We start from the raw sequence: 11407 nt of genomic DNA on the forward strand, positions 1-11407 counted from the left end.
TACTGATTATTAACCAGGCCAATCTCAACCAAAATTTGTATGTAAACACAATGAACTATGGGGAATGTCCTAAGGTGGTCAAAATTGAACTTAACCCTATTTCTGTTTTGTTAAAGCCTGTTGGTTAATTACTACCCGGCCTGGCATATCCAGGTGGTGTTAGGGCACTTGACTCTCAATCTGCAGGTCGTGGGTTCGAATCCCCATCCCACCAAACATGCTCACCCTTTCAGTCGTGGGAGTATTATGATGTGATGGTCAATCCCACTATTTGTTGGTAAAAGTTTAGCCCAAGAGTTGGTGGTGGGCGGTGATGACTAGCTGCCTTCCCTCGTGTAACTTTGCGTGAAATTCACAAACAAACAAATAATTTTTTTCCACCCTGTTGAATCAATCTCAAACAATTTTGGCAGGTTGATGCTGTAGACAATGTTGAATATTCTAAAGGGATTCATTTTCAAAGTATGAAAGTTGCTGGATTGTTTCAAACAACCATGCTTTTCTCATGGTCAATGATATGTAGGGTGTTCAAGTGTGGGATCACCTCAAAATCTTTATTTGTTGGTAGATGGAACGCAGTCTGCAAATGTTGTTTATGAAGAAGCCTTGTTATAATTTTAAAATGTTGAGATAGCTTATGTTCAATTTTTACTTTTAAATATATGAATGCTTTAACTATACATTGTTTTAATTAAGTTTAGACATCCCCCATTAGTTGATGGGTATTTTGACTTGTGTTTTAGATTAAATATTTTTAAATATTTTTTTAAACATTTGGATACTTACAATAACTTGTGGTATCATATACAGATGAAAAGCATAAGATCTCTTCTTTATAGATTATCATACAGTTTGTGTTTATGTATTGTGTAAATTATTGTTGTTTGATTATAAGGTTTTAAAATGAATGTGATCTATATTTGTTTAGGAAGAAGATGAACTTGATGGGATTGAACCTCTTGAAAATGACAATGATTTTCAGGATGAAAATGTAACATTTGCTTCTATGAAAACTGCTGACTTGACAAATAAAATTTCACAATATGCCTCTACTCCTTTTTCACTTGGTCGAGCTCCACCACTTTTTACTGATGATATCACAACCTCTCTAGCAAAACTTGCAGTTCAGCCACAAGAAACCAAGAAAAAAATAGAATTACCCATGAAGCCTCCACTTCCAGTAATCCCTGCTCCTTCTACAAGTACAGCTAATGAGATACAGGAAAACTGTAATCAAGGAGACTTAAGGTAAACATCTGCTTTTTTGTTGTTTTTAAGCTATAGAAGAATAGAAGGTTTGATAGAACTTATTTTCAATTGAGTACATTATATGAGAGATGTATATTCTTTGTATAGATTATTTTTTCTTCAAAATAAAACAAATTATACTTTTCTTGGCTAAATTTAAAGGAGAGATTTTACCTGTCCCTCGACCCCCTGTAATATGTAGTTGATAGAACCATGAAGTTCATTTGTTTTTGAAACTTGTATTCACTTTGTTTCCTGTGTAGAGATAGACAAAAATGTTACATGTAAATCATCTTCTACATTCTTAACCTTGTTATGTCTTGGGTGGGATTTTAGCCCTATAATGGAGTGTAGCCGAGAATTTTGTAGTAGCAAATCTTCAACAAGCAGCTCCTCGGGATGTTCAACTACATTTGGTTCTACCTATCATAATAGCCGCTACCACCTTTCCTCTTTGCACAAGTCACGTAATGATCATCAGTCAAAGATCAACCTTGCAAGACCTACTGTTTCTAATATAACAGCAAGTAAAAGGTAATAGTAATTGCTACTTTTAAACGTGTGCATTTATAAATATTTTTTTATAAGTGAGACTGTTTTGTTTTGTATGTGGATTTGATTACATTGTTAGTATAAAATATATTAAAAGTGTGCTTCTCAAGATCATAACTTTCCTCCAAATGCAGATTAGCCATCTTCGTGTGTCTGCTTAAAAGACTTGTATGCCACTATCCCAGTTTGCAGCCTCTGGTAATAGTTTTCTGTGGGCAGATGGGTTTTCCAAGTCCTCACCCACACACTGTCTTTCCACGTCTCTTCTCCATCTCTCTTTCTTTTTGCCCATTTTATCCTCTCCTCCCTTCAATCCTGGACAAACACACCATTGAGAGGGTATATTGACCCTTTTCTATGTTGTAATTTGCATCTCTTGTTGTTCCCAGGAAGACTGAGGACTAAAGTCTGGTAATTAACTTCCCCTTTTTCAGATGATTTCTGGTCATTCCTTGCTCTTGGTTGGAAAATTTATCTCCAATGGTCTTTTTTGCTGTGACTAGATGTTCAAGGTTGATGTTTTGGACCCATTCCTTCACATCCTGATTGCACTGTCCTCCAGGTGTTTTATGTGCTTTGTCCACCAGAATTGTAACTTCTTGTTCCTTGCACTTCTTTATGGCTTTGTGTCAGCCCCTTAGGTATTCATTCAGCCATGTTGAGAGCTTTTGCTCGCTTTACAGACTGGGTCTATAGTTCCAATTTTATATAGATCATTGGCTTCTTTTGATTAATTTTCAGGAGGCTGCTTGTTTGGGGTGTCTTATCAAGATATCCAAATCCTTTCTTACACCCAACCAATATCTTGTACACCTGAAAGTTTTTCCACTCTCATTTCTGCTGAGTTCAGCCTTCTCCCCTTTGGCTGCAAGCTATAGAGTGTCTGATCACCATGAGAGGTTCTTTCTCTTTTAGTGACTCTGGTTTCCCTGAAATCACTCGTTCCCTTTGGTCACCAACACGTACCTCCTCAACTGAAGGAACTGTCTTGGTGACTGGACTGTTCCAACGTGTGTATGGATCATGTGTATGCATGTATGTGTTCTTCTCTTAATGAGAAATTGCATTTCCAGCTTTAATAATATTTCATTAGTATTATATTTTAGCAGATTGTAATTTATTTTTTAAGTTTAACACACTTATTGTAATTGTCGTGTGCGTGCTTGCATACATGCTTGCTCAAAGCTAACCATAATATATTAATCTACAACTTTACACTTGAATGCTAAAAAGTTAATTTTGATGATGGAAGAGTACAAGATTGCAATTCTTTGTATGTTCTAAATGCCTAAATTTGCATTTCAACACACACTGAAAAATGGTTTAAATGAAAATAAGACAAATTACATATACACATAAATAACATTAAAAAAAATAGCAAAAGCATTATGTTAAGAATAATATTATTGGTAGTAGATTTTAATGGAAAGGACCAGAATTGTGTTGCTGCTTTCCTTTTTCAATACAGAGAAAGAAACTTGAAACATTTCTAGTTTATTTCTAAACATAACCACTTTTCTAGGCAAGCTCAAGATACTGTTCAGGTTGATATAAAACCTCCATCTGGATCTCTGGAAAACACTGTTCTTCCTGATGAACAAATAAAATTTGTCCAAGTTGACCCTTATGATCCAAAACTACAAGAACAACTCCTACAGGAAGTAGATCCACCTTTAGCCATGAGACGAGGATATGTGGCTAAAAATGAGAAACTACCTATTTTGTTATCTGATGCACCTCTAAATTTGGGTAAGTGTAAACTCAAAATACATTAAGCTTACTGTCTGATTAGTTTTATACTTAAGCAAATCATTAAAGAACAATATTGTAACTTTTTTTTACTATTAATGTCAAAACTATGATTAAAACTGCAATTATTTTTGCATGGAACAGAAGTAGGCCGTTTTTACTCTTCTCTGGACAATTATATGCCATATTTTCACTCCAGCACACACCAAGAAATAGTTTAAATCAAAAAATGGAGGGGGGAAAAAAAGAAAAGTACTATATAACGCAAGTAACATTTACAAAAGCAAGTGCAATGCAGTGTAGAATACTCTTGTTCGTTGTCATGTATAAAATACAATAAATACTTGTATGCTTTTTATTTAAACAACTGTTTAATGTGGATTTGAAAACGCACTAACTGCTAGATTCAAAGTTTGTGGGCATTGAAGCGACACACTTGTTGTAGCACATGCTAAAGTCAACATTTATTTCTCATCCAACCTAACAATTGTGATGTTGGGACTTTTTTTTAAAGGTCTTGGGAAGGATATTTAGAATAAGATTCAGACTAGTTATATGGTAATTTTGTCTTTGTGTAAACAGTTAATTTGAGAACTATTCTGCTAATAAAACATATTAATTTAAATATTACTAATATTTATAAAATTCTTGTTAATTTTGATTTCAGGAATGAATACATACCATGTAACAAAGCAGTGTGCAATGGGAGCATATGCAAGAATATTTAAAGCAGTGTTACTGGGTTGTGACAGTGATGATGTTTATGATTTAAGAGAAGATGAATTTACAAGCAGTTCATCCAATCCAAAAACAGCTGCTCTAAAGGTCAGCAAGCCAAGCTGTGAATGGGAGTTTTATATCTGCACTGAGTTGGAGTCAAGACTGGGTAAACATGTTGGTGTTCCTGATGTGGTAAGTTTTTTCTGTGATACAAGTTACAACAACTTTGGGTGCAGTCTATTGTTTATTTTTATTCATGAAATAAAATAAAGCCTAAGAAATCATTCAAGTAATATTAACACCCTTTTTTTTTTTACTGACCTCCTAAGTAGGCTGAAAGTGTCTTATATTTAGTGTTCCTCCTCCACTCTAGTGTTTCACCACACTTTCATTTGCATAAGCCACTTTCTTACTTTAAAAAAATCTAGATAATTTATTGTGGACAAAACAAATAATATAGTCTAGTTTGGTAGATATTTTGTTATAACACTGTTTATAAACTTAGCAGTTAAAATTAATGTGAATATTACAGTGTTATGGTTTTTATTATATTTTTTTCTCATTGTAACAGGTTGGCTCATAATTTAGTAATGCAAGTGTTGGATAATGTTAAAGTTGACAAAATACCAACAGTTTTAGTTTAGAAAGTGTTATTGAACAGTAAAAGATTGCAATTTAAAAAAAACACTTAGTCATTAAATGCATCTGTAAAAAATCTATCATATATAATTTTTTTTTTTATCTAACTTATAACTAGTTCTTTTATATTTTGAAATGATCCCACAAGTTTCACTAATTTGTAATTTATTACTTTTAGCCTACAAAGTACAAAAAACAACTTAAACTTTTAATATCTTACTGAATTTTTCTGATGTTGTTGTTGTCCTTTGGTTTTACTCTTATTAAAACAGTCATAATTTTTTGAGGTTTTATGTAATTATTTGTTTTTAAACATGAAACTGTATATTTTACAGAGATCCTCTGTTATGACTATCAACACTGCTATGTTTTTCACCAATGGCAGTATCTTTGTGAATGATTTTTGTAAATATGGTACCTTACTGGTAAGTAAATCTTTATATGAATAAAACATCTCTGTACACAAGTTTAAAATAAACTGTACCATAGAAATTTTTATAACATACACAAAACTGAGTAGGCACATTTTAACAAAGTAAAATATTTCTCTGATTGCTTAACAATTTGGTTTTAAGAAGTGTGGATGCACAAAAAGTCTGCAGTAAAGGTATATAATGCTACAGACCCATTGGACTTTAACTACCCATAGCTAATTTTATGCTATCCATCACTTCAACAATGAGATTTGCCCAGATTATCATGGCAATTAATGACTATCCAAAAGTTTTTTTTGTTTTTTTTCTCATTTACATAGTGCTTGCTGTTTCTCATATCAGTTAAGTATAACTATTATGTTTTAGTAGTTGTGAACTTAAACAATTGTTTATCCAGAGATGCCAACAATTCCAACTTCTTAACTCCAGATTTTGTAGTTATATTTATAACCTTTAAGTTTTGATATTGTGTTAAATGATCTGATAACTCATTTTGGGACTGGTCAAATGAGAATCACACTATCAAGATTGTAATAATTTAAGCATTTGCCCTTCTGCAGCTGTACTCAAACCATACTCTAAGGCTTTTGTAGCTCAAAATATATAAATATTTTTGAATCAGAATCTGGGAAAAATTAAGAGGTATGTTTCTTCTATTACTATACATTTAAATCATATAAAACTTTAGTTTTATTATGCACTACTAGGGGGCAAACATTATTTTTATTTTTGTCCGTTTTTTTTCTCTTTCTCTTTTATGCCATGTTGTTAACTGTGTGACTGCATGATGGATGTTTCATCATGCTGGGTTTCTTGAAATGAAGAGATAATGCTGGTCATGGCAGTAGTGTGAGGAAAGATATTCTTTAAAGAGACCATATGAACAGTGGATATGGGAAAACTGACATTTCTGGACAGTGCTTTTGTCTATTATGCAACTTGCTGTCTTAATTTCAAAAGCAATAGCAAAAACGTGCTTTGTAATAACCATATGCAAGACAAGCAGCCTGTCTAGTTATTCTTGGAAATTGAAAAGAAATAGACAAAGACAAATTATGGGTAAATTTACTACTTAAAAAAAAAATACCCATAAAAATAATATAAAGATAATATCAACAATTACAATGTAACAAAGTGCATCTAAATAAATAACCAGTGTATCAAAACACAACCCTAACACTCAAATACCACAAATAGAAGAGATAAAAATGGCAAAATAACGAGTATTAGGTAAGTTTCATTAGCTAAAGATATCCACAAAGTAAACAAATATTAAATAAAAAAGTCAACCAAAACAATTACAAATGGTGTCTTAATATAAAACGTTTGCCAAAGCAGGGGAATTGTATAAATTTAGGTCTCAATATACCATCTATTGGTGACAGGAAGTTTGCTGCAAAAATCAGATTATTCCTATTTTTCTGCTCGGATTTTTATTTTACTTTTTCAATTTTTTTTATCATGGTTAGCATTCCTATTTTATATCAAGTATATTTGGCAAGAAAAAAGAGCAGTTATTTGTGTGTGTATATATAGATATATATTTGTTTTTATGTGTGCATACTAGACACAAGATCCTGGTTATTGGTTAATCTTACTGATTAAGTATATTATGAAAGTTAATCTAGTATTTTGTGGGGATTGCCACAACCTTTCTTGTTTCATTTTGTTGTTGTATGGCTTATTGATCATTCAGTGTTATATTTATTGAAGTTCATATGTGACATAACTTGTAGTATACCATATACATTGAATCTCTAGGATTTGACAAACTTCTACAAGAAGCAGGGACAGACAGTACCAGAGTCTTTAGTCATGTACCTCACTCTTGAGATGTTACTCATCATGGATCAGGTCCACAGATCTAACATTGTACATGGAGATGTAAAACCCGACAACTTTATGGTACTTGACTTGTAAGTAGATTGTTTTTTGTAGCTAAGTAATTAGAACAATACAGCATGTTTTAAGTGTGGCATATTAATAACTTGTGTGGGCATGTGTAGTCTAATTGTTACTTTTATATAGGAAAATAAAAATAAATTCCAAGTTTAAAGATTTTATTTAATACTAAACTAAATACTATACTCAGGGCCCAGAATTTAATTCAATTATGTGGCTGGCATTTTTTACATAATTTAAATGTAACTGCATATAGTGTAGCTGAATTGTTGTAAGATGTGTATAATAAAGATTGGTAGGGGGCACATATGGAATCCTGAAAGTAAGATCAGTATAAAAGTTAAGTCAAAAATAGCTTTTAGTGGCATTGAGCTTGCTGGAGAAGAAACATTTAGGATGTTGTAATGTGTGATTTTGATAATGTTGTAGTATGTGAATTTCTCAAGTTTCGGTATGTATAGCTGAATATAAAAAGCTCATTGTCTTCCTGTACAGTCTAGAGCCTTGGTCAGCATTCAAAACAAAATACCAGTTAATATGATATCCAGCAATTGTTAGAATGTTAAAATATGGCTAGAGGTTATATATCTGATTTGGCTTTTGTGGCTGTAGTTCAGCTGAAGAAGAAATCACACTTATTTCAATATATAGATCTGTAGAATTAATGGAATCCATTAACCTTCTCAAACTCTTCAACGTGCATGTATTTTACATAAAAAACCACTAAAGCAACTCTTAAAAGACATCAGTTTTAATGTCAGAAGCTTTTCTACTCAAATTTTACACCTTGATTCTTAGAATTAAACTAACCACACAAATAAATATTTTTGAGCTCCAACTTCAGAAGAAAGGATGCATAGTAAAATTATCTATAAACTAGAAATTTTGTACCAGCAGCTACAGAATGCAAAGATGTAGATAAAATTCTCCAGTATCAGAAGTCTTTGGAAGTTTAAAACAAACTCGTTTTTTTTTGCAAAGAACCTCTTGAACTACAAACATAATTAACAAAGAAAATTCATAAAAGGTGAAAAATAATATATTACTATGACTTGTAGTCAGATTAGTGAGAAATTGTTTATATTGTTCACCAGGATTCAGAATAGGAAAGCTAGTAAAAAAAATAAAGCAACTTTTTTGCATTGAAATGTTACTGATCAGGGAAAAAAGAACTGAAATCAATAAGCTGTGGGTGATCCCTTTCCATCATTACTATCAGTGCAGAGTTTAAAAAATCTTCAGCCTTACAATAATTTCAGTTTACCTGTGTCAATAGCTTTTCAGAGCTCAAACTCCTTTGGTCTGTAGGACAGATACGGTTATAAATCCTACCACAACTTGTGTATACTGACCTTCTGAAGATGTGCCATTTTAAATTATCCCTAAATTATAATAAATGAATGAAATTTGTTACACTATTTTAAACACTTTACATTTTTAAATTGTAGAAAAAATTAAAATTCTCAACAAAAACTTGAACTTCCACGGGTACATTTATTTGCCTAACTTAACTTTATGGAATTAGCTTCTTTTCAACAATAAGATCATGCCTATACAGTTACATAACTAAGCTATTTGTTGTTTTCAACAAATCTTGGACTTTCTTACAAATTTTTATTTTAAGTAATCTTATTGAGTGGAAAAGATGTAAGAAAATAGAGCAATGGGAACTGGGGTGATATTGTCAATTCAGCTACAAGGTTATTTGTAATTATTATGAATACTTAATGTTTGTACTACTGCTTCAATCATTTGCAGCAACAAGGTACAACATCAACTTGAGGAAACCAGTCTAAGGAAAACTACAGCCCTTCGTATTATTGATTTTGGCAGAGGAATAGACTTAAACCTCTTTCCTCCAGGTACAACATTTACAATCAGAGTTAACACGGAAGGTTTCCAGTGCGTAGAGATGAAAGAAAATAGACCATGGACTTTTCAGGTAACTCTTTATATTGTTACTTGAGTAAGGAAGCACATTATGATAATATAATAATAGGGAGGCAAACAATATGGTGAACCTAGAAGGAAAATCAATTAATTGAATAGCTTAACAAATTTTCTGTGATACTTTATAACTAAATTAGCTCTAAATTTCATTTAAAAATGTAAATAACTCCCAGTAAATAAATAACTTTGGTATTTTATCATTAGAACAAATGCTGATAATGCTCACATTTACATAGTTTTTGCAATTACCAGTTTGATAGGTTTTTAAGTGTGAAAGAAGTTATGGTTTCAAACTTAATTTTTCTTTCAGACTGACTGGTATGGTGTTCTGGGAAGTGTCCACACTTTGCTGTTTGGTGAGTACATGAATGTCCAGAAAGCTAAGAATGGAGTTTGGTCAATCATTAAAAAATTTAAAAGGTAGGTTGGATTCACTAATTTATTTTCTATATATATATTTAAACCATTGTCATAAGTAATTGTGTGGGCTACTAAGTAAGTCTAGTTATCGATTAGTTACTATTATATTTTATTTTTAATTACTAGACACTATTTACTAACTAGATTTTATCCTGTGTTTTGGCAGCTATCTTCACTATTTCTAAGATGGTAGTGGATAACACATCAGCTTTTCTATTGAGAATCTAGGATTAAATCCTGGCCACTGCCACCACAGAAATAGTACCTTTCAGGAAAAAAATCTAGTTAGTAAATAATACCATGTAATTAGAAGAAAAAAAGGTAGCTAATTAATAAATACAAATATGTGATAATATAGGCTACTAATCATGTCCTGGCCACTACCTCCTATAACTTGCTATTTTCTACTTGTACGTTGCAATAAGTTAGTTCAACTGTAAGTTCATTATATCCATTTAATTTTTATGAAAGGGATAAAATTCTGTTAATACAACATATATTCTTGGTAGGTATTGGCAAACAGATTTGTGGGAAGAATTGTTCACTACATTCCTTAATATCCCTTCCTGTGACAAGATTCCCAGCATAGATCCTTTTGTTGAAAGTATTCTACGAAAGTTATCGGAACCAAGTAGACGAACTGAACTTCTGTTCAAATTACAACAGTTTACTTGCTTGTGGGAAGGTTAGTGGTTTTCAATCGGAAACTTTTATGGACGTGATGAAATGGGCGAATGGTGTAAAGTGACTGACAGATCTTGACTATGGGAACAAACCTTTGCTTGTGAAATTAGTACTTGTTGTTTTTGTCTTTTATTATGTGTTGTAATTTAGAAAGTCCCTTTCCTAGTGCATATTTAATGATTTTTTATAGACAGTTATATTTTATCCATACACTGTAAGAACCAACTATTTGAGAGTTTGTACATATATATTTTAAAACTAGTTTTGATTAAAAAAAAAAAAAAAGCATGAATTATTACATTGGTGTGAAAGTGGTGTCATTATTGGAAAACGTTTTTTTAATGTTGTATCACTCCTCTGCATTAAAAAATGATTCAAGTATGATAGTGTATATAGCTGCTCTATGTAAGTCAGTTTCAGAAATTGCTCAATTTTTTTAAAATCTTAAATTATCTTTTACCAAAACTACTGTCATGAATGTAGTTTGATTATTTCAACTTGTTGATAAATCAGTTTTCACAAGAAACATAAAGATGTTTAAAAATATAAAACTAAGAGCTTTTGCACAGAGTAAATCAACACGATACAGATTTAGAAGTTGAGTTATATGAGGGTGTAGGACTGTGTATCTTTCTAATTAGTGACAAAAGTATAGATGAATATCAGCACTAAATAGTCTACTGCAGTGGTTCTTAAACTGGGATCCATGAAACAATGTCGGGTCCTCAGCACGTGTAGAAACATTCTCTGTTAAACTTCCTTTGCATTGGACAAAGCAATAATGTATTTATTACAATATTGTTCAAAGCCCAAATAACAATGAAAGTAAGATGCCTGAGTGATTATTTCTTAATTTTCATTAAACCATTAGATGTGTGTATCAGATATCAAGAGTATTTTAAGGCTTAAAAATTGTTAATTTGTTAGAATTGGTAAATGTCTTGAAGGTGCTGTATGAGGTAGTGCACAAATGTATTTGAACCCCTCATTGCTCCTCTAGTTTTGTTTTACCTAAGAAGTAAAGCAACTGTATTTTAAACTGCTAAACAAAAATATAAAAAAGCATCAAAATAAGCAAGTGAATCATTTTTTCACTATCTATGACTTAA

The 11407-nt window shown here is 31.8% G+C and overlaps 1 protein-coding gene across 2 annotated transcripts in view; it reads left to right on the plus strand.

Annotated features, from left to right (window-relative positions):
• The window catches only part of LOC106459731 (mitotic checkpoint serine/threonine-protein kinase BUB1-like), a 31432-nt gene extending 20896 nt beyond the window's left edge, over window positions 1-10536 (plus strand). For both annotated transcript variants that reach the window (XM_022386270.1, XM_022386271.1), the window contains exons 15-23: window positions 929-1248; window positions 1585-1782; window positions 3323-3549; window positions 4217-4461; window positions 5244-5333; window positions 7104-7258; window positions 9003-9186; window positions 9505-9614; window positions 10124-10536. In XM_022386270.1, coding sequence (XP_022241978.1) covers window positions 929-1248; window positions 1585-1782; window positions 3323-3549; window positions 4217-4461; window positions 5244-5333; window positions 7104-7258; window positions 9003-9186; window positions 9505-9614; window positions 10124-10304 — 1710 coding nt within the window. In that variant the 3' untranslated portion in view covers window positions 10305-10536. The remainder of the gene's footprint in view (window positions 1-928; window positions 1249-1584; window positions 1783-3322; window positions 3550-4216; window positions 4462-5243; window positions 5334-7103; window positions 7259-9002; window positions 9187-9504; window positions 9615-10123) is intronic.
• Window positions 10537-11407: the final 871 nt, after the last annotated feature.

This window comes from Limulus polyphemus, unplaced genomic scaffold (genome assembly GCF_000517525.1).
Source record: "Limulus polyphemus unplaced genomic scaffold, Limulus_polyphemus-2.1.2 Scaffold655, whole genome shotgun sequence".
Taxonomy (NCBI): Eukaryota; Metazoa; Arthropoda; class Merostomata; order Xiphosura; family Limulidae; genus Limulus; species Limulus polyphemus.